The sequence below is a fragment of the Anguilla anguilla genome, chromosome 14, assembly GCF_013347855.1.
Source record: "Anguilla anguilla isolate fAngAng1 chromosome 14, fAngAng1.pri, whole genome shotgun sequence".
Taxonomy (NCBI): Eukaryota; Metazoa; Chordata; class Actinopteri; order Anguilliformes; family Anguillidae; genus Anguilla; species Anguilla anguilla.
In genome coordinates, this window is record NC_049214.1 from 25,683,879 (window position 1) to 25,705,572 (window position 21,694).

Consider the following 21,694-nt stretch of genomic DNA (forward strand, 5'->3'; position numbering starts at 1 on the left):
ACTGGACTCGACAGGAACAGGAACCGGACTCAGGACTGGACTCGACAGGAGCAGGACTCAGGACTGGACTCGACAGGAACAGGACTCAGGACTGGACTCGGCAGGAACAGGGACTGGACTGGATTGGACTCTGGACTCAGGGCAGGAACAGGGACTGGACTGGACTCTGGACTCAGACAGGAACAGGGACTGGACTGGACTCAGACAGGAACAGGGACTGGACTGGACTCAGACAGGAACAGGGACTGGGCTGGACTCAGACAGGAACAGGGACTGGACTGGACTGGACACAGACAGGAGAACAGACACAGGACTGGACTCAGGACTCCGGGCAGGAATGGGACTCAGGAACGGGACTGGACTGGGACACAGGAACTGGACTGGACTCAGACGAGGGAACAGGACTCTGGACAGGACTCGAGAACTGGACAGGAACTGGACGGGACTCAGGACTGGACTCGACAGGAACAGGAACCGGACTCAGGACTGGACTCGACAGGAACAGGACTCAGGACTGGACTCGACAGGAACAGGACTCAGGACTGGACTCGACAGGAACAGGACTCAGGACTGGACTCGACAGGAACAGGGACTGGACTGGATTGGACTCTGGACTCAGGGCAGGAACAGGGACTGGACTCAGGGCAGGAACAGGGACTGGACTGGACTCTGGACTCAGACAGGAACAGGGACTGGACTGGACTGGACTCAGACAGGAACAGGGACTGGACTGGACTCAGACAGGAACAGGGACTGGACTGGACTCAGACAAGAACAGGGACTGGGCTGGACTCAGACAGGAACAGGGACTGGACTGGACTGGACACAGACAGGAGAACAGGCACAGGACTGGACTCAGGACTGGACTCGACAGGAGCAGGACTCAGGACTGGACTCGACAGGAACAGGACTCAGGACTGGACTCGGCAGGAACAGGGACTGGACTGGATTGGACTCTGGACTCAGGGCAGGAACAGGGACTGGACTGGACTCTGGACTCAGACAGGAACAGGGACTGGACTGGACTCAGACAGGAACAGGGACTGGACTGGACTCAGACAGGAACAGGGACTGGGCTGGACTCAGACAGGAACAGGGACTGGACTGGACTGGACACAGACAGGAGAACAGACACAGGACTGGACTCAGGACTCCGGGCAGGAACGGGACTCAGGAACGGGACTGGACTGGGACACAGGAACTGGACTGGACTCAGACGAGGGAACAGGACTCTGGACAGGACTCGAGAACTGGACAGGAACTGGACGGGACTCAGGACTGGACTCGACAGGAACAGGAACCGGACTCAGGACTGGACTCGACAGGAACAGGACTCAGGACTGGACTCGACAGGAACAGGACTCAGGACTGGACTCGACAGGAACAGGACTCAGGACTGGACTCGACAGGAACAGGGACTGGACTGGATTGGACTCTGGACTCAGGGCAGGAACAGGGACTGGACTCAGGGCAGGAACAGGGACTGGACTGGACTCTGGACTCAGACAGGAACAGGGACTGGACTGGACTGGACTCAGACAGGAACAGGGACTGGACTGGACTCAGACAGGAACAGGGACTGGACTGGACTCAGACAAGAACAGGGACTGGGCTGGACTCAGACAGGAACAGGGACTGGACTGGACTGGACACAGACAGGAGAACAGGCACAGGACTGGACTCAGGACTGGACTCGACAGGAGCAGGACTCAGGACTGGACTCGACAGGAACAGGACTCAGGACTGGACTCGGCAGGAACAGGGACTGGACTGGATTGGACTCTGGACTCAGGGCAGGAACAGGGACTGGACTGGACTCTGGACTCAGACAGGAACAGGGACTGGACTGGACTCAGACAGGAACAGGGACTGGACTGGACTCAGACAGGAACAGGGACTGGGCTGGACTCAGACAGGAACAGGGACTGGACTGGACTGGACACAGACAGGAGAACAGACACAGGACTGGACTCAGGACTCCGGGCAGGAACGGGACTCAGGAACGGGACTGGACTGGGACACAGGAACTGGACTGGACTCAGACGAGGGAACAGGACTCTGGACAGGACTCGAGAACTGGACAGGAACTGGACGGGACTCAGGACTGGACTCGACAGGAACAGGAACCGGACTCAGGACTGGACTCGACAGGAACAGGACTCAGGACTGGACTCGACAGGAACAGGACTCAGGACTGGACTCGACAGGAACAGGACTCAGGACTGGACTCGACAGGAACAGGGACTGGACTGGATTGGACTCTGGACTCAGGGCAGGAACAGGGACTGGACTCAGGGCAGGAACAGGGACTGGACTGGACTCTGGACTCAGACAGGAACAGGGACTGGACTGGACTGGACTCAGACAGGAACAGGGACTGGACTGGACTCAGACAGGAACAGGGACTGGACTGGACTCAGACAAGAACAGGGACTGGGCTGGACTCAGACAGGAACAGGGACTGGACTGGACTGGACACAGACAGGAGAACAGGCACAGGACTGGACTCAGGACTCAGGGCAGGAATGGGACTCAGGAACGGGACTGGACTGGGACACAGGAACTGGACTGGACTCAGACGAGGGAACAGGACTCTGGACAGGACTCGAGAACTGGACAGGAACTGGACGGGACTCAGGAACTGGACGGGACTCAAAACTCGGGACTCAGGAGACAGGAGCGAGGGCCAGGCGGCGAAGGCGGCGAAGGCCCCTCCGGGACTCGGGGCGAATCAGGCGGCGAAGGACCCTCCGGGACTCGGGGCAGAGCAGGAGGCCTCTCCTGGACTCTCGGCGGAGCAGGAGGCCTCTCCTGGCGCGGGACGAAGCAGGGGATGTGTAACCGCACCACAAACAGCCGCGCCCCTGGGATGGCCACACAGTTAGGCCATATTTAAACGATAAAACAACAATGAGCAAAAGCCATTGTTTGAATTCTGGAAATGTGTGACGTCCTTGTGTGACGTTTATCAAACTGAAAAAAAAAAACATAATCATTTTTTTTCTTTTTGATGATTTTATTTTTGCTTGCCTTGGCCATTTTCTTCTCTTCCTTTATTTTATTTTTCTTTTGTTTCTAAAATGTTGGAATTTAACAGATCATAAGAAGCTCCAAAAGAAATAATCAATATCAGTGGTTCCTGGAGCACCCCTGTGTATGCTGGTTTTTGTTCCTACCCCAATTGCAATCCAATAATTTTAACAAACTGTTTATTTTTCTTACAATAATTATGTATGTTCATGGAGGGCTACTCATGCTCTTTAACCGCATTAATGAACTATAAACATTACCACGGTCATGCTGTGCCATATTGCAAACGATTGCCTCAAAGCCTCTTGATCAATTAAGGTTATTGAAAATGTGCTTACGTTTTACCATAATTGTGTGCTTAAACTTATTATAAGACAATGCAGGTTTGGCTTGTTGCTGTTTGCTGTCAGTAAACTCCTTTCTTTTTACACAGATGGTTTCAGGTTTCTACACTCAGCTGATTTCACCCATCAGTTTGCAGTTGAATCAATGTGGCTCCATTCGAGAGTAACATCACTGGCTATGGCTCCATTCGAGAGTAACATCACTGGCTATGGTTCCATTAGAGAGTAACATCACTGGCTATGGTTCCATTAGAGAGTAACATCACTGGCTATGGTTCCATTAGAGAGTAACATCACTGGCTATGGCTCCATTCGAGAGTAACATCACTGGCTATGGTTCCATTCGAGAGTAACATCACTGGCTATGGTTCAATTCGAGAGTAACATCACTGGCTATGGTTCCATTTGAGAGTAACATCACTGGCTATGGTTCCATTAGAGAGTAACATCACTGGCTATGGTTCCATTAGAGAACAACATCAGTGAGTGTGGTTCCAGTGGTAAAGCAACATCAGTGGGTGTTTATTCGAAAATTCGTTTATTCGGTTCCATTAGAAAAGCACAGAAGGAGGAAGGGAGGGCTAGATCAGGCAGAGGAATTCAACCAGGTTTGACCTGTCAAACATCCTAAAAAATGGGTTGAATTCCTCTGCATTGTCTACAGATCAGCAGCAGGTCAAGAAATTATCAGATGAGGAGTCTTTGTAAACCCTGTCACCATCTCCGAAGAGCAGGTTCTGAAACAGCTTAGAAGAATGAACTCTGTGTGCCGATCGTAGTCTTCCTCCTACATTACATGTTCAGCCTATCCCTGTCCATTTTTGATATCCCTTCCATATGGAAGGAATTATGCATAGTACCAGTCCATAAGAAGTTAGAGCGGTCAGTACCAAATGAATCTAGACCAGTGGCCCTGACATCACACCTTTGAGTGGGCCTTGGATTAGCATTCTCTGGTCTGGGGTAGCCCCTACCTAGATCCATTACATTTTGCCTACCACCCCAAGTTAGGTGTTGATGATGCAATAATATATCTACTGCACAGACTATGAACGTTTTGAGAGGACAAAGACTGTGTTCTATGATTTGCCTAGTACTGTGGTTTCAAACTCAGTCTTTGGACCCCCTTGTATATGCTGGTTTTCATTTCTACCACAATTGCAATCTCAGAACTTTAACAAGTTGTCATTTTTTATTAATTACTGGGGGGGTTATTCACCCTCTTAAAACACATAATGTCATAAATAGCTATGCATGACCACAGTAATACAATTCCCATGTCTTTATTGTGCTTCTTATGCTACATTGCAAACTAGTAAATTATTTTTAACTAATCAAGTTAAAGACTGAGGTGAATCAGTAGGAAAGTGTAGACACCTGGCCATTAAAACAAACTATCTGGGAGATTAAGAAGGCTTGAAGATGAAGAATTCAAAGACAAAGGAAAATAATAACAAGCCAAACTCGTATTGTGCTAATAAGTTTGATGAAAAAATTAGGAAAGAAATGAAACACGTTTGACCTAATTACAGTAGGAGCCTATTGATTAACCTCATTACCTCTTTTTATGTGACTGTAAGCACAATAAAATATAGTACAATAGGCGCGATATGAATGTGGGAAACGTATTCTTAATTTCCAGGTGTAAAGCCCTGTAAATGGAAGGAAATGTATTCTTGGCTTACTGAAATGCAGCATTTTCTGGACTACTTGCTGTGTGTGGGACTTTCAGTAGTCATTGCCAAAAGAGGAAACCAATGAGCAACCTTTGCCAAGGACCTTTAGGTGTTGTTCTGATAAGTAATCTGTCACTTCGTCACGCATTGGTTGAGAGAGATTAAGAATCAGCTTGGGTGGTACTTGTGTGACCGACTGCCCTGTTTTAAAGTTGACTTCTGGCTGATTACCAGTTCCTATCAAGACAAAATACGAATAGCAAAATAAAAGCTTTAAGACAATTGAACAAATCTGTCTTTAATTGGAGTCAATTATTTTTATTTCTCTTTTGGGAGTTATTTTGTCCTAATTTGCTGTTTATAGCAGAGCTTGATAATTTGATTTTTTTTTCTTTTTGGGAAGTGCAGCTAAACTGTAATTTGTTAACTTCAAACATTTAGCATCTTCCTTCCACCTTTTTGTCAGGTGCATTTTCTGTGTACCTATTTTTTCTTTCACCTGTCGTCCATCCGTCCTCTTTCCCCTCCATTATTGGCACCCAGAGTGCTCATTCAGTGAACGTTTCTTCACACGGAAGGTTTTCACTATGATCTGTAAGTTTCCTCAATGGGAACCATATCCAAGCCACCAGTGCTGCACCTTCAACACAGCACACCCTTTGTACTTTATCATGGAACCTAGAGCTTGTATCATTTAAATCAGAGCCTGTTGGAGCTGCTTGTCTGAGGTACTGCCTCCTGAGCAGTGTCCCCAAGTGACCTCCTTCAATATTTATTTTCACACTTAACAGCCATTTTATTAGGTGCACCTGTTCATTAATGGAAACAGCCTTTTCCTCCAAGCAGCAAATCATGTGTCTGTAACTCAATATGTAAAGCATGCAGACATGGGCAAAGAGGTTCAATTTTTTTTGTCCAACCAAATATTTTAATCGAAATGATTTGAAAGAAAATCAGCTGTAAAGTTCATTTTTGCCTAATTTTAAGGGGAATGCATTTCAGATTACTCATCAGTATGGCTGGGTGTCATGGAAAATATTGTCTGAAGTCGCGGAGCAGTTGAAAATCATATAAAACTGAAAAAAAAGTCAAAGAAATCACAGTTTTTTTTTTCATTCATTAAATTAATTAATAGATCTCAGGTGCGGCACTGGGAAATAATTGAAACAACATGCATGCCGGTAGTAACAGTAACAATTATAAAAAATCAATGAGCTATTATGGACAGCCTATGAGCGATAGGTAGGTGCATTTAATTTGCTTAATTCAGTCCAACACAGATATAAAGAGCGTACTTTTCTGCCTTTAATTCACCAGAACGTTGTTAGAAATAGAGCACATTCAAATTGAATTACTGATGTAAAGCCCGGTTACTGTGTGCTTGTTTTTATTTCCTCGAAGTTTGTTTTGGTAAAAGGGGTTTGAGTCTCTGATAATAATCATAATCCTTCCCGTAATGGGGGAAGAAGAGCTTGATATCAACACTGTTGATAGGGGCTGTCAAACATCTGATAGCAACAACTGACAAGAGCGAGAATCTTGATCACAGAACATTCCAGAATCTGTATAGATTGTGACACTTTGGTTCTTCCAGCATTTGGCAATAGGCTATTGTTAAAAAGCGCAGTAATGCAATTGGCTACATTAAGGTTGACAATTACCAACCACAAACTGCCAAAAAAAATCACAGAAAGCACTAAAAATGGTGGAAATATTTGAAATAGTAAAAAATGGGGAAAGTCACAGAATTCATGAGACCTGCGACTTCTGTGACAAATGCCCCGCATTACTGATCCCTGTACTAATCCCCATCTTCATGATATAAAATTATTTTTTATCATTATCATGCTATATTATGCAGTCTATTTTGTAAGGTTGTCAGAAAGCACACATCACCTCGAGCTGGTTCCACGAGCGTGACAGTGACCTCAATTCATTCCAATGTCCTGCACAGTCCCCAGATCACAATCCAATAGAGCACCATTGATATGCTGTGGAATGAGAGGTTTGTAGTATGAACGCAGGACTGAAAGATATGCAGGTACTGCATGATGCTATCGAATTAGCATCAAATCAGACCCAAATCTCTAAGGAATGTTTCCAGTAATTTTCTTTTCATCCCTGGTGCAAATAATGTTATCTCTGACTGCTCTTTAAGACTAACTTGACCGTGAAAAAAATGTCACTTGTTAAACTTGTTTTGCACGCTAACTGCCGGTTGCCGTAAACATAGCAAACAATAGGTCAATGTCATCTTTTATGTCGTTACAAGGTACAAGGAAAAAAGTGACAAAAGGATGGTGAAATATTTCTTTGCGTTAATGTATAAAAATAACATACATACATGAAGTTAAAAGGTTAATACTGTACCCTACATACATTTCAAGACACTGTAGTTACCAAATACCACTATTCCTGTAGAATGAACCCTTACAACATGGTAATCCTTTGGCATAGGCTATATTTCCCCCCAATTTTGGCACTTACAACATGTAACCCATTAATAAATATTTAAACAGTTTCATTTTTTAATGTTTCATTTTCTTTTAAAGCCAACATGCCTTGTGAAGGCCTATCAGTGAAGGAAAATCGTTATGGCCTTTGATAAGAAATAACTTTACATTTTACAAAAACAAAAGTTTAACTGACAGAAGATTCATGCACTCAGAAGGCTCTTTGTCAGGGATAAATGGTTTCTCCTCACATCGGTTCAGGATGAACTGAAGGACTTCACAGTTATGGCGGCCGGACAAGCGAATCACAACAATTTAAAACAATCAGGAATGACAACAGGCTACAGCAAATAATGTCTAGATGTCCAGGTCGACTACATAATGGAACATCATGGGCAACGCATGTGGATCACCACATCCCACTCACCTCCCGCCCCCTCCCCCCTCCACCTCCCAAGGTCAACGACCTAACAGCTTAATCTTCCCATCATTGGTTCAGAAAAATCCAGTCAATATACGCCCTCAGAACTTGCAGCAAGGATGGAAGGTCAGCGTCTGAGTAGGAAGTAGGAAGAAGGAAGTTACTTAACTGCAGTTTACATCAACTGTGACAGGACAGGGAGGCTGAGGGACGGGCTCTGCGGGATATAAATAAAGGTCAAAATGATGCAGACGGAGCAAGACATCTGAACCTTTCCACAAGAAGGCCGTACACAAGAGCGACTCGAAGTTACAGGTAAAGAGCTCTTCTGTCTCTTCTCCTGACCGCCCTTCTCTTTGGACTGCCACCTGCTGATCCTATTTTTTGTTTGTTTGTTTGTTTGTTTGCAGTGTTGCAATTACTGTTGTATGCAGCTGTAAATTTGAGAAGGACCACTGATTGCAATGTTCTTGAGCATTACAAATTAAAACTGGTAGCAAAAGTGTTACAGAGATATAATAATTTTGCTAAGCTGCTTAGCAGTAGCAGTCTGGGAAGAATAACTGGGTTTTATGTTGGGTTTTATATTAATTGTGTTTGCATGTCAGCTTTAAATGTACAGCATATTTTCAGTTAGAGGCTTTAGATATGTTACAATACTAAACATACTGCACTGCCGCCTTTGAGCTGATATGTTTCTCACAGTGGTGACAGTTTGTCTGTGGCCCTGAGTCTTGGAATGCAGTAACTGATGTACAGGCTCTCTCTTGGCCTTTCAGAGATGAATCGTGCTCCATGCTTCCTGGCGTTGGGGCTGTGCCTGGCTTTCTCCTACCAACTTTCTGCAGGTGAGCGAGCCCTCACAAGGATGATGTCAGGAGACAAACTAATACAACCACAAAGAGAGTCAAACACAAACACAGCTTAGACACAAACACTTCCATATACCACCATAAAATGATTTCATATATAATAAAATGACTCCTTTAAACACATCCCACCAGTTACAAATGTAAAATCCCACAAAATCGATGTTATATTAATAATAAGCTCAGTGCCATGCTCAATGAGTCTGAATTGTGCATGCTGTACCTAGCACTAGCCAGAAATGCTAATGCATAACTCAGAATAGACTGTCAGAGCTCCAAGGTGATTGGCTGAAGTATGTGCATGTTGTTTGCAGAAGAGATTCTGGGGAGACCGTTCATTCTGCATGCTCTGGAGGATGCAAAGAGGACCGTTGATGAAGCCTACAAATACTCACGAATAGAGTAAGCGCACAAGACTCTCTCACTGTCACTTCACACTGTAGTGTGTTTGTGTGGATTCGAGTGTGTGTGTGTGTGTGTGTGTGTGTGTGTTCTCTTCCTCCCAGTGAAGAGCCAGGTATGTGGCTGTCCATAACTCTGTGCCTCTCTCTGTCTGTCTGTCTGTCTGTCCCTGACAGGAGTCTGTCTCGTGTGCAGAAGGGGTCGGCCAGCCCTGCAGATATTCTGCGTCTGCTGAAGCAGCCGGCCCGGGACACACGCTCAGCAGTGCGAGCTGCAGACTACATGGACTACACTCTCACACTGATCCAGCAGAGGGCGCACCACCTGCACAAACGCTCGCTCAATGCTACAGATCTGCTCACCCCTGATGAACTGGGCACCATCGCCCGTCTGACAGGCTGTGCAGCTCGAGTTCGGCCCCCGTCCTGCCGCACCACCCCACAGATCAACACGTACAGAACTGCCACTAGCGTCTGCAACAACCTGTGAGTGACATGCTTCCTTCTAGACCTCTAGACCCCTACAGCCCACACAAGGTCTGATAATTCAAAAGTGAATTACAATTGGGCCATTAAAAAAATTTATTTGTCCTTTTCATTTATTTTTCAGGAAAAACCCTCGGCGTGGGGCCTCCAACACGCCCTTCACCCGCTGGCTGCCCCCTAAATACGACGATGGGATCTCCCAACCCAGGGGATGGGACCCCAAAAGAAGCTACAATGGATTCTTACTCCCCCTGGTATTTATAATCATTAGAATCATTATAATTATTATTATTATTATTGGAACCCTGTTGTTATTGTTATTTCTATTACAACCCTGCTACATGCAAATTAATCAGTACCTTAAATAACAAAATATGCAAATGAAGCTATGTCAGTCAGCGTTTTGCTAATTATTCTCAGACTTCGTGGGCCAAAAGGCAGTGCTATACCATCAATGTGTTCCGATTTGGAACATGATCGGATTAAAAACATGGCTGCCACAATATTCAGTATTTTTGGCCATTTTAAAATGTAAAAATATCATATTTAAAAATCTTCTCCTTGTGAACCGTAAGGCCAACCTACATGAAAAATGGTACCTAGCATGTTTGTACAGATCCCGAACAAGTCAAAAAACAAACAACCGCACTCCATGAAAATCATTCAGCACTGTAAATAACTACATATGTAAATAAGGCTATTTCAGTCATTGTTGAGTTAATCATTCTCAGACTTGGGGTGTGCCTGAACACAGTCTTATGACATAGATCTGTACCAAGTTTGGAGACAATCGAATTAAACACATGGCTGCTACAAGCGATTCAATATATAGCATTTTCTGGCCATTTTTGTAAAAAAATGTAATTAAATCCAGACTTGGTCTACTGGCTTAAATCATTTTCTGAATGAAAGGGCAAACACCATGAACAAGTTAAAATGAGAATGGTGTCAATAACTGAAAAAAAAACTCAAAGCTGTTAAGAGGAATTGAAAATTCAGCCTTTACACCCATTGTTTACTATTGAAAAATAGCTAAGAATATTCTTCTCACAAAGTGTATTTGATACTGACATGATCCTCAGAACGCACCCAGTTTGTTCTTTAGCTTTAACCTCATTTTAAAAGGAAAAACTGCCTCATGATGAAGCATGGCTGCCACAAGAGACTGGATACACTACATTGTCAGCAATGTTTTCTACACGTTTACTCTCGTCTTCAGTCATGTCCATTACAATTGGCTTGTACCCTTAATTGCCGTTTGCAACTATTATTATTATTTTTTAATTTATTTTTTATTTATGTACCTATACCTATGCTATTGAAACCATTCTAAAGAGTCGTAAGGGACTTGCTAAAAATTATGATACATATTCAAACTTAAAATGAGACAGTACTGTAAGTCATCCCCATCATTCTTTAGACCATCTGCATTCTCCCACTCACCTTTCCTCTCTTTCTCAAGGTGAGAGAGGTCTCCAATCGGATTCTGACCACAGTGAACAAAAGCGTGGAGAATGACCAGGTCTTCACTCACCTGGTGACCATCTTTGGCCAGTGGAACGATCACGACCTGACCTTCACCCCGGCATCTCCCAGCATCCGTTCCTTCAGCAACGGCATCGACTGTGACGCGACCTGCGAGCAGGCTAACCCCTGCTTCCCCATTCCAGTCAGTGCTCTACACCATCTACACCAGGGGGGGCCAACCCAGGTCCTGGGGAGCCGCAGGGTCTGCTGGTTTTTGTTTTAACTTAATTGATCAATTGAAGTAGTTGATTACACAGTTAACTCAACTCACCTTTTATTTTTGGTTTTTCTTTGGTCTAAGTGGTCGTATTTAAGGCGAAAACAAAAACCAGCAGTCCCTGTGGCTCCACAGAACCAGGGTTGGCCACCTTCTCTACTACACAATGTCTCTTCTCTTTCGTTCTTCTGTCCTCTCCCTCTTCATATCCATCACTAACTGCTTCCCTCCATTTTAACTCCACATATTCGCTGTTGTTTTAACAAGATTCTATGTCCCCCATTTTGTGTCTGATACATGCGTGTTTATAAACCGGCATTAACCTCCGCTCCAAACCCCTCTCTGTCTGTCATCAGATCCCGAAGCAGGACCCCCGCTTCGGCGCAAATTCCAAAACCTGCCTCCCGTTCTTCCGCTCCGCCCCGGCGTGTGGGACTGGGAGCACGGGTTTCATCTTCGGGGCGAACAACGTGCTGGAGCAGATCAACTCCCTGACGGCCTACCTGGACGTGGGGCAGGTGTACGGCTCGGAGGACGTGCTGGCCCGGGACCTGCGTGACCTCACCAACGACGGGGGCTTGCTGCGCGTCAACCAGAGATTCAACGACAATGGCAGGGAGCTCCTGCCCTTCACCAACATGAAGCCCAACATGTGCGCGACTCGCCAGAAAGTCACCAACACTTCTGGACTGGAAGAGGTGCCATGTTTCGTAGCAGGTGAGGACCAATGAAGTCTGAGGAGAAGGGTAGTGGACAGGTTGTAATAAGAGGCTCAAATATCAGGAGACAGTTTTAGACATTACTTTACTGCCATTTAGCAGACATTCTTTTCCTGAGTGACTTACACAATTGAACTATTTATCTTTCAATCACTTAGATATATACTGAAGTAACCAGGTTAAATGACTTGCTCTAGGGTACTACGGCAATGCCCTCCTTGGGAGTCAAACCTGCACCCTTTGGGATAAGAGCACAGTTATTTTATACTGGTACCCACTGCTCTGGTATAACATGGTGATGCAACATCAAATCAAAGTAATATTACATTTCAGATCAGTTACATTTAAGCATCTGGAAGGTTCTGTAAATGGCTCTCTTGTTGTGAAGCGGTGGGCGTGGAGGCGCTCTGAAGCTCTAGGTGAGGCTGCTAAGGCCTCCATTTTGCGCCCTCTTGCAGGCGACGTCCGCGTGGACGAGAACATCGGCCTCACCTCCCTGCACACGGTGTTCCTACGTGAGCACAACCGCCTGGCGCGGGCACTGCGCCAGCTCAACCCGCACTGGAGCAGCGAGACGCTCTACCAGGAGGCGCGCAAGATCATGGGCGGCTACCATCAGGTAACAGGTCTCACTATAGCAATCACATGGGGTCTATTTAGATTTGGACTACATCCTCAATATTTCCCAGTGGGTCAATCTGGGGCTTTTTAACGTGCTTTCTTGTGCCCTCCAGGTACTCATGTTCCGGGATTACCTCCGGCACATCGTCGGCCCTGACGAGTTGTCACGCCGACTCTCCACCTACCCCGGCTACGATGAGAACGTGGACCCCACCATCTCCAACGTCTTCGCCACGGCTGCCTACCGCTTCGCCCACCTCGCCATCCAGCCCTTCATGTTCCGACTGGATGAGAACTACAACGAGCACCCGCAGTTCCCCAGCGTGCCGCTGCATAAGGCTTTCTTCACCCCCTGGAGGGTGGTCTTTGAAGGTTTGTAGAAGAGCTGCCTGTCTTCTGTCTTTAGAGCGGACTCGCTGTAGACTTGAGGCACTGCATGCTGGAAATGTGGACTCCAATAGAAGTCATTAATAAGTGATGATAAACAAGCATTGATGAATAATGGTGACTGATGAGAATGTTCCTTTGTATGGGACACATTTTGGGGGGGTCACCCAAGCGGCCAAAACCAGACTTCGTTTTTGAAGCTCATTTCCTGGTGTTGTAGTTCTTGGTTGCTCACTAGCGTTACTACGGATGGCTCCAGTATAGGTGTTTTCATATCCGGTTTCCATGTAAGTCTACGGTACAAATGCGATCAAAATACAAAGTCAATAATTTTTTCTCACAAGAACAAATAGTCATAATAGATGTATTTTATTCGTCTTATGACTGTCCATGGGTCGATTTCATGATTTATTGCGTTATTTGGGCACAGTGCCAATATTTGTTCTGGACCAATGAGGTACAGCTTGCGTCACTTCCGGATTACTGCGGAGCACTGAGCTACAGTAGGGGCTACAATCTGTGGTCACTGGGGTAGGAGGTGGCGTCTCTTGGCCTTGACATTGCGGCTCCGGCCACGGTCCACCTGTGCTAAGACAGAAAATGCAGGCATCCCATTTTGTAGTGGTTTCATTATAGCGTGTGCTATTTACAGCTGCACTAGACGACCATAAAATAATCCTCCTCTGAAGTTTTGCGGTAGCCGAGTCATTTTTACTATTTCCTTTAGCCCACTTAACCAAATAATTAGTTGGCAGAAAGCGTAATCAGCTAACGCTTATTTGCTATATGTGGTAGTCCAGTAGCCTATGCTAAAACAGTTCGCAACTTCGGCTACCAAGCCATTTGATTAGCTAGCTAACCCTAACCGGCAAATATTCCATCTGTCAAACGTGTTTGACGGCTTGTCAGTCGTGTACATTCCGTAAATGTCTACCTGGGCTATGCTGCACGAATGTGACAAAGCTAGAAGCTAGCAAGAAAATAATAATAATTAGAAATTCAATGTACATTATTTTTGTCTTTATGCAACAGGTGGAAAACTTGCTCTTCAAAGTGCGTTGTCATATTTACACGCCTGTAAATCAGTTATTAAAATACTTGGTAGATTTGTTAATCACCGCTGACAGTGTTAATTTTTATTCGGTAAAAAGTGACTTGCGAACGATCGGTCAGCTAGCGTCACAGAGCAAGTAAACACCACAAACGGCTATGGAGTAGTAGCAATGACTGTGGCGAAAACCTACGACGATAACTTGCTTGGTTAACAGCAGGTCTACCAGACAGTTATATGAAAATTAGCCTAGTCAAATCACCAGTAGTCTACACATCTGATTGATTGACCATCAGTGCAGTCGATGTTCTTCCCCTGTAGTTCATATTGCTAATGCGTGAGCTAACCACGGATAGCTTACCTAGCTCACTGGCAAGCTGATATGCTAGCTAAGCATATTCGTTTTGCCGAGAAACATAAATTGAAGATAACTGAACATAATTGTATGATTAATGTCATACATATAACGTGATTACATGACACAGTACAGTCACGGATGGAAATTAAACATTTGATAATATATTTTAAAACATAACGGTAGACAGTCAGCTAGCCTCAAGTTCGTTCTGCAATCGTTCGTTCAGGTTGATGGGCTTTTCCGCACCGGACTGTCAATCACATTGTAAAAATCACAAGACCGCTTAACTCTATGGTTTTGGCTCCAAATCGAGAACATGGCTGCGCCCGCCATTGAGCTTCAAAACGTGTTTTACAGACCCACGGAGAGGCAATGGGTGACGTCACAGTAGCTTTGTCCATATTTTTTACAGTCTCTGGGGTCACCCATACACACCCAGCTAAGGCATTTCTCCCTCACCTTTCAGGTGGGGCAGACCCCCTGATTCGGGGACTGATTGGCCATCCCGCCAAGCTGAACACGCAGGATCACGTGATGGTGGAGGCACTCCGTGATAGGCTTTTCCAGTTCACCAGTCGGCTGGCGCTGGACCTGGGTGCTCTGAACATGCAGCGCAGTCGTGAACACGGCATCCCTGGTGAGGATTTTTATCAACCCCACTGCGCCTCCACCTCCCTTCCTGCCCCTGCTCTCCTCCCCAATGCACCTCCTCTGCCTCCCCCTCTCTATGCACCTTCACCCTGGTCCCCACGGCAACTCCTCTACCTACATAACCGCTCCAATACCTTGTCCAACTCGCCCCCAAAAAGTTTGCAATCTGTGCTGTACCTCTGTGCATTTTTATCTCATCCTTCTGTCACACAGTGTTAATTGCTGTGCAGTTTCACACAGGGTTAATCGCTGTGCAGTTTCACACTGTGTTAATCTCTGTGCAGTTTCACATTGTGTTAATCTCTGTGCAGTTTAACACTGTGTTAATCTCTGTGCCGTTTCACACTGTGTTCATCTCTGTGCAGTTTCACACCGTGTTAATCTCTGTGCAGTTTCACACTGTATTAATCTCTGTAATTTCTGTCTGTTCCTCTGTTCACTGAAGGCTACAACGAATGGCGACGGTTCTGTGGCCTGTCAGAGCCCCAGAATGTCGAGCAGCTGGCCCAGGTTATGAACAACACAGATCTGGCTCAGCGGCTGCTGCAGCTGTACGGCACCCCCGCCAACATCGACGTGTGGCTGGGGGGCGTCGTAGAGCCCTTTGTCCCCGGGGGCCGCGTGGGGCCCCTCTTTGCCTGCCTAATCGCCAAACAGTTCCAGAACATCCGCCAGGGAGACAGGTGAGTTGGGCGTTTTATTTAAATTTTTTAATTTGGGATTTGATTGTTTGGTGGCAGTTGGCTGCTATGGTGCTATGGGGTTGTCTCTTTTGACTGCACTGTTGTTCTGAGTCAGTGCAGTTAGACAGGAATATCAGCAATGTTAGTAACGTGCCCCCGATACACATTTCAGGTTATGGTGGCAGAATGAGGGCGTGTTCACCAGCAGACAGAGGGCTTCCCTGGCCAGCGTCTCATTGGCCCGCATCATCTGTGACAACACGGGCATCAGAGACGTCCCCCGCGACCCCTTCCTCTACCGCCCCCGTGGGTCCGGCTACGCCAACTGCGACACCATCCCTGCCTTTGACCTCACGCCCTGGATCGAAGCTGGTGAGTGTCCCATGCATGTCCCCCTGCACCAGACCCCACTCTCTACACCACCCACTGTACACACACACACACACACGTCCCTCTGCAACGGACCCCAATCTCTACACCACCCACTGTACACACACACACACACACGTCCCCCTGCACCAGACCCCACTCTCTACACCACCCACTGTAGACACACACACACACACGTCCCTCTGCACCAGACCCCACTCTCTACACCACCCACTGTACACACACACACACACACGTCCCTCTGCACCAGACCCCACTCTCTACACCACCCACTGTACTCACACATACACACACACACACACACACACACATACACACGTCCCCCTGCACCAGACCTCACTCTCTACACCACCCACTGTACACACACACACACACGTCCCCCTGCACCAGACCCCACTCTCTACACCACCCACTGTACACACACACACACACACACACACACGTCCCTCTGCACCAGACCCCACTCTCTACACCACCCACTGTACTCACACACACACACGTCCCCCTGCACCAGACCTCACTCTCTACACCACCCACTGTAGACACACACACACACACACACGTCCCTCTGCACCAGACCCCACTCTCTACACCACCCACTGTACTCACACACACACACACACGTCCCCCTGCACCAGACCTCACTCTCTACACCACCCACCACACCCCCGTACACACGCATATACACACACACATACACAGGCCCTCAGGTATTTTCCTGTCACCTTTGTAATATTCAGTCTCTACATATTGCAAGTGAATAAATACTAATGGTCAATTAGTATCTACTGTCTGAAGCGGTATGGTTTAAAAAATTGTAATACACGCACACACACACACGCACTCACACAACTTTCTGTCACCATCACTTTCTCATTTATGATGTTTGACATTACAGACCCAGATGACAACCAGAGTGGTATCAGCGGATTTCAGGTTAGAGAAAAGAAGATTGTTTGCTTGCTTGCATGGCCATCGAAAGCCATGTTCATTCTCTCACCAATCAAGCCTCACACAATCTCACGTGAAATCAACCACAGCAAATCCAATCCTGCAGTGTGTTTATCTGATGGCTCTGCTTTTCTGTTACTGTGGGCGAAGAGCATTGATTTCTAAAATGGCACAAATCCAAACTTCCTGATTGTTCCACCAGGGTTCTCTGTCCAATCACACCAAGCGAATCCAGCTCTTCCAATCAGCTGTGTGGGAAGCATTGCCTCTACTAGCAGTCATCTGTATCAATAATCAAACAGGCAGCACACAGAGACATTTTTATTTTACATTTCAGGGTCCGACCCCATCCCAGGCCCTGTCGGCCCAAGGGGAGAGCCAGGAGAACGAGGTAACAGGGCATTCGATACTTCCGTCTTACTCTAGAAGGTGGTGTGCAGTTGTGTGTGTGTGCCTGCGTGCATGTGTGTGTGCGCAAGTGTTTGTTTGTGTGTTTGTGTGTGTGTGTGTGTGTGTGTATGTGCGTGTGTGTGTTTCTGTGTGTGTGTGTCTATGCGTGTCTCTATGTGCTAAACAGGTGTTTAAACTGCAACCATGTTGTATTTTCTGCAGTTAGCTAAAAGTGCTGTGTCCCTCCCCTGCCCTCCTGTACAGGTCCCCCAGGCATGAGGGGGCCCCCTGGCCCCCCCGGCCCCCCCGGTCCCCCCGGCCCCGGCATCCAGCGCTCGGCTTTCTCGGTACGCCTGGGCTACAACAACCCCGACCCCAATCAGGTCATCATCTTCCGGGAGGTCCTCTACAACGGGCAGAAGCACTACGACAACCGCACCGGCTACTTCACCTGCGCGGTGCCCGGGGTGTACCAGTTCGACTTCTTCTGCACCCTGTACCAGAACGTGGGCAACGTCGACCTGTGCCACAACGGCCGGGTGGTGCTGCACTCCCTGAGCACGCTGCAGAACGGCTACGTCACCAGCTCCGGGGGCACCATGGTGGAGCTCCGCCGGGGGGACCGGGTCTGGCTGCGGGCCAACTACGGGGGCAACGGCATGACCGCCGACAGCTACTTCTCCGGACACCTGCTCTTCACCCCGTAGATCAGACGCTCCCGCTACGCGCTCGTTTATACTCCGTGTCTAACGCGCTCGCTAAACGCACTCCGGCTCACGCGCGCCTCTCTCTCCGCGCTCTTCTCTTTTAGCCACAGCATACAGACCTACCGCGTGCACTCGTGGTAGTGGCTTTTCGGTGTTTTGCGTCACCCGCGCTTCCGACTTTCACCGGTGCCGCTCTGTTCTTTCCCGATCTTTCCGGAAGCATGGCGTGAAAACGGTAGCACCTCTACCTGTAATTCCGCTCTACTGCACTAAAGAAGGAACTGAAAAGGACAGGCTTCTGCTCCTGATCCGATGCACTATTTATATATTCTCTGTTTTAAATTTAGCCTTGCTTAACCTTTATTTATACGGGATGACTGTTGCTTCTGCTGTTGAATCACCGATGCTCATGCTGCCACCCAGCAATGCTTCGCTTGACTGCCCTTAAATGGACATCTTAGATGTCAAATAAGGACTTTGCAGACACTGAATTGTCTAATCACTTTGTAAATCTTTGTGAAAATGATTATTTTTAAATATATATTTTAGAAGTTTGTTTGGATACCCTAGGCTGCTACCTTGGATTTATCTGCACAGCAAAGAAATAGTGCCTTTGTTTACACTGCAGTTTTGCAGATGTGCACACACATTCAGCTTGATTGTACAAGCTGACCTTAAATGGCTGGGAAATTTTCATCTTAACATGGTGCCGCAACATGAAACAAGCTTGGGTCAAAACATTGAAGTGTAACGGGAACCTGAATTTAATGCCGACTCCCAACTCTATGTAAAACGTTTTGTCTTTTTTATATTCAGAAATAAAAATAATTTAAAAAGTTCTGTCCATACTTGTGACTTGACTCTTTACATGACTAATTCTGCATGGTCACACATGATCGTCCACCCTCACGTAGTCCCAGAAATTTGATTGGATTTCCCACAGTATGTGATGCTTCTGTGCGAGGAGACCCTTTATATTACACACAATATATTACCTAATAAGAGCAGGAGGGCCTTGATGACATGACATCCCCAAAGTCCCAGAGGCTACATGCTAACACTTAGCCAGCTGCTGGCTGAAACATTATACTGATGCAAGTATATCATTGGCCTGACTCTAGACTTAGAACAGAGACTGGGTTCCCTCATCTCCTGTCCCATTTCCCCAAGGTTTTGACACTGTTGCTGTAAGTTTACAGACTCAGGGACCTGTGTGGTCTAGCCAAGCACTGGTGTTCTGGGAAAATTGTGGGATGCTCTATTAATGGCCAAAGGGTCTATGGGAAAAGAATAAGATGTTCCTCGAAGAGGGAGACCTGTCCCCATACTGGCAAGGCAAAGTTATTATTAACTGAAGCAATTTGTGCCAAGTGGGGAAGCTCAGGTCAGACGTAGGGTTCAGGAACGTGCGGCAGACAGGTTAACTAATGAAAAATGCTTGGTCAAGTGCTTCCTCATAGGAACATCTGCAGTAACAGTCGAACCACTTCCCACTGGGGGGCAGCATTGAGTCACATTTCCTGTCAGCAGGTTTTATCGCAAGATACACAGTGAAAAAGAGGAAGCTCTACACATCCATCCATTCTCTGTGACTCTTTGCAGTACTGTATGTAGGGCCATGAATTAAAATGGACTCTTATCATATAAAACCGATATGCGTCCGACCTGTCCAATGTTGCCGTAACATGGGACACACTCTGGCGGCAGCACGCGTTATACTGAATGCCCTTAGCAACTGGACGCACAGACTATAGGCTAACAGTTGGCTAACCAGTTTAATAGGGTCCATTATTACAGCTAACATTCCAAATGTTTTGTACTAGCTCTTCGTGCTACACAAAACGCTTTAATCAGGCTGTAATTCTCATAGTTCGGAAATACAGACCGATGGAGTAAACCAAAATGCTTGACCTACAAAAAATAATCTAATATCTTTCTCAGACAGAATTAGCGCATTCTGTGACGCTTGTAATAAGGGCGGATATGGAGCGAATATCCCTTCCTTGCATGTATACTACAAACGCTCGCGGACAATCTGTGCACAGTGGAAAACTGTGCACCCTTCGGCTACGTGAGAAATTGTACTGTATTCTGTGAATTGTGGACACTTGTCCTCTTTCTTTGTTTTGCTGATTGCTTCTCTGTGGTTTTCAGGTGTACAAGGTAGAGCAGGTCTCCCTTAGCATTCACTAAACCTAAAGCACGCGTTTAGATTCTCTTCTTACACATTTGGAATATCTTTAAAAGTCCCTTTCGCACACGCAGACACACTCTGTTAGTGACGGCCCCTATTGTTTCCCCTTGGGTAGAACTATCTTTTATATCGATGTAGCCTTTGTACACATTGCCCGCTTTTGCATTACACTATCCTTTTGAACTACACTACTGTCCACAGGTTCGCGGGGTTCCGGTAATGGTGGTGAGGGGAGTGGAGCTACCATCAGCTGCGCTCTTTCATGTGTTTGGAATGTGCCATTCCTATATGCACGCTGTAGTGCTGAATTGTGTGCTGTGGTCCATAGCTCAATCTATATATTTGTGAATAGCGTGTGTACAATACTAAGTATATTTAAAGTGTGTAAATATAGTGGCATTCACCAGTGTGGAGATTTATTGCACAGTCGTATCTGTATGAAGGGAACTGTCTGATTAATAGCCTAGTTTAATAGATACTAATAAGATTAAAACATGAAACGTTTTCTAAATTATATTGCCTAAAAGCAAATGAAAACATAGCTGATAGGGTCTGCTTAGTTTGCTATCTAGGTCTAATTCAGAATGTTGGCTAACCGAGTTTAATAAGCTAGTTGAGGCAATGTAAACCTGTATCATAGCCTGTCCTTCACACCTGAACTGATAAACACATGCAAATAACTATAAGTTTAATGTGCTGTCGGGCAACGTCGACGATGCTTTCCTCTCATTTAGAGATTTTGCTCGTTTATGCATTCATTGATTTTTATTACCGGTAAATTGATCTGCAACGATGTTCATAGCCTAATAAATACAGGCTATAGGCTTGGCTTGGACATAATTTGCCTGCATCAACCAAGTCGTCTTGCTCTCTTGTCATTTTGAATCACATAATCACAATTATATAGCCAACGCGCGGTCAATCAGTTATTTATTCTTAGCAATATATTTTGTTATCAGTTTCGGACATTTCCCACCAGAGGGCGAAAGCTCCCCATTCCTAGTATGTCTGGTCTTTGCCTGTGTTTTGGCGTATAGACCTCCTAACTGCTGTACTGTTTTACTAAGTGATGGCCAGTATATGGAAAACAAGACCAGGTCAAAACCTAGTATATGGCTGGACCGTGTATGGGTGTGTGAAATTGTGGCCAATTTGTTACAGGGATAGT

General features: G+C 46.3%; 1 protein-coding gene across 2 annotated transcripts; it reads left to right on the forward strand.

Annotated features, from left to right (window-relative positions):
• The first annotated feature begins 8,145 nt into the window (after positions 1-8,145).
• Positions 8,146-19,173, forward strand: LOC118212144 (eosinophil peroxidase-like). Of its 2 annotated transcripts, XM_035389776.1 has the most exons (15): positions 8,146-8,239; positions 8,704-8,772; positions 9,108-9,195; positions 9,372-9,680; positions 9,805-9,934; positions 11,143-11,349; positions 11,781-12,141; positions 12,602-12,762; positions 12,878-13,136; positions 15,027-15,197; positions 15,657-15,894; positions 16,067-16,266; positions 17,183-17,220; positions 17,573-17,626; positions 17,890-17,981. In XM_035389776.1, the coding sequence occupies exons 2-15, from the start codon at positions 8,706-8,708 to the stop codon at positions 17,902-17,904; spliced, it is 2,298 nt and encodes a 765-aa protein (XP_035245667.1). In that variant the 5' UTR covers positions 8,146-8,239; positions 8,704-8,705; the 3' UTR covers positions 17,905-17,981. The 2 variants fall into 2 exon arrangements, with proteins under 2 accessions (XP_035245667.1, XP_035245666.1); XM_035389775.1 differs by lacking the exon at positions 17,183-17,220 and having other exon boundaries at positions 17,890-19,173.
• The last annotated feature ends 2,521 nt before the right edge of the window (positions 19,174-21,694 follow it).

Coding starts and splice junctions, on each gene's coding strand:
- LOC118212144 (XM_035389775.1), top strand. CDS start 8,706: ATGAATCGTGCTCCATGCTTCCTGGCGTTGGGGCTGTGCCTGGCTTTC. Junction 15,198..15,656: donor TCGTGAACACGGCATCCCTG/GTGAGGATTTTT, acceptor TGTTCACTGAAG/GCTACAACGAATGGCGACGG. Junction 17,627..17,889: donor GGGAGAGCCAGGAGAACGAG/GTAACAGGGCAT, acceptor CCTCCTGTACAG/GTCCCCCAGGCATGAGGGGG.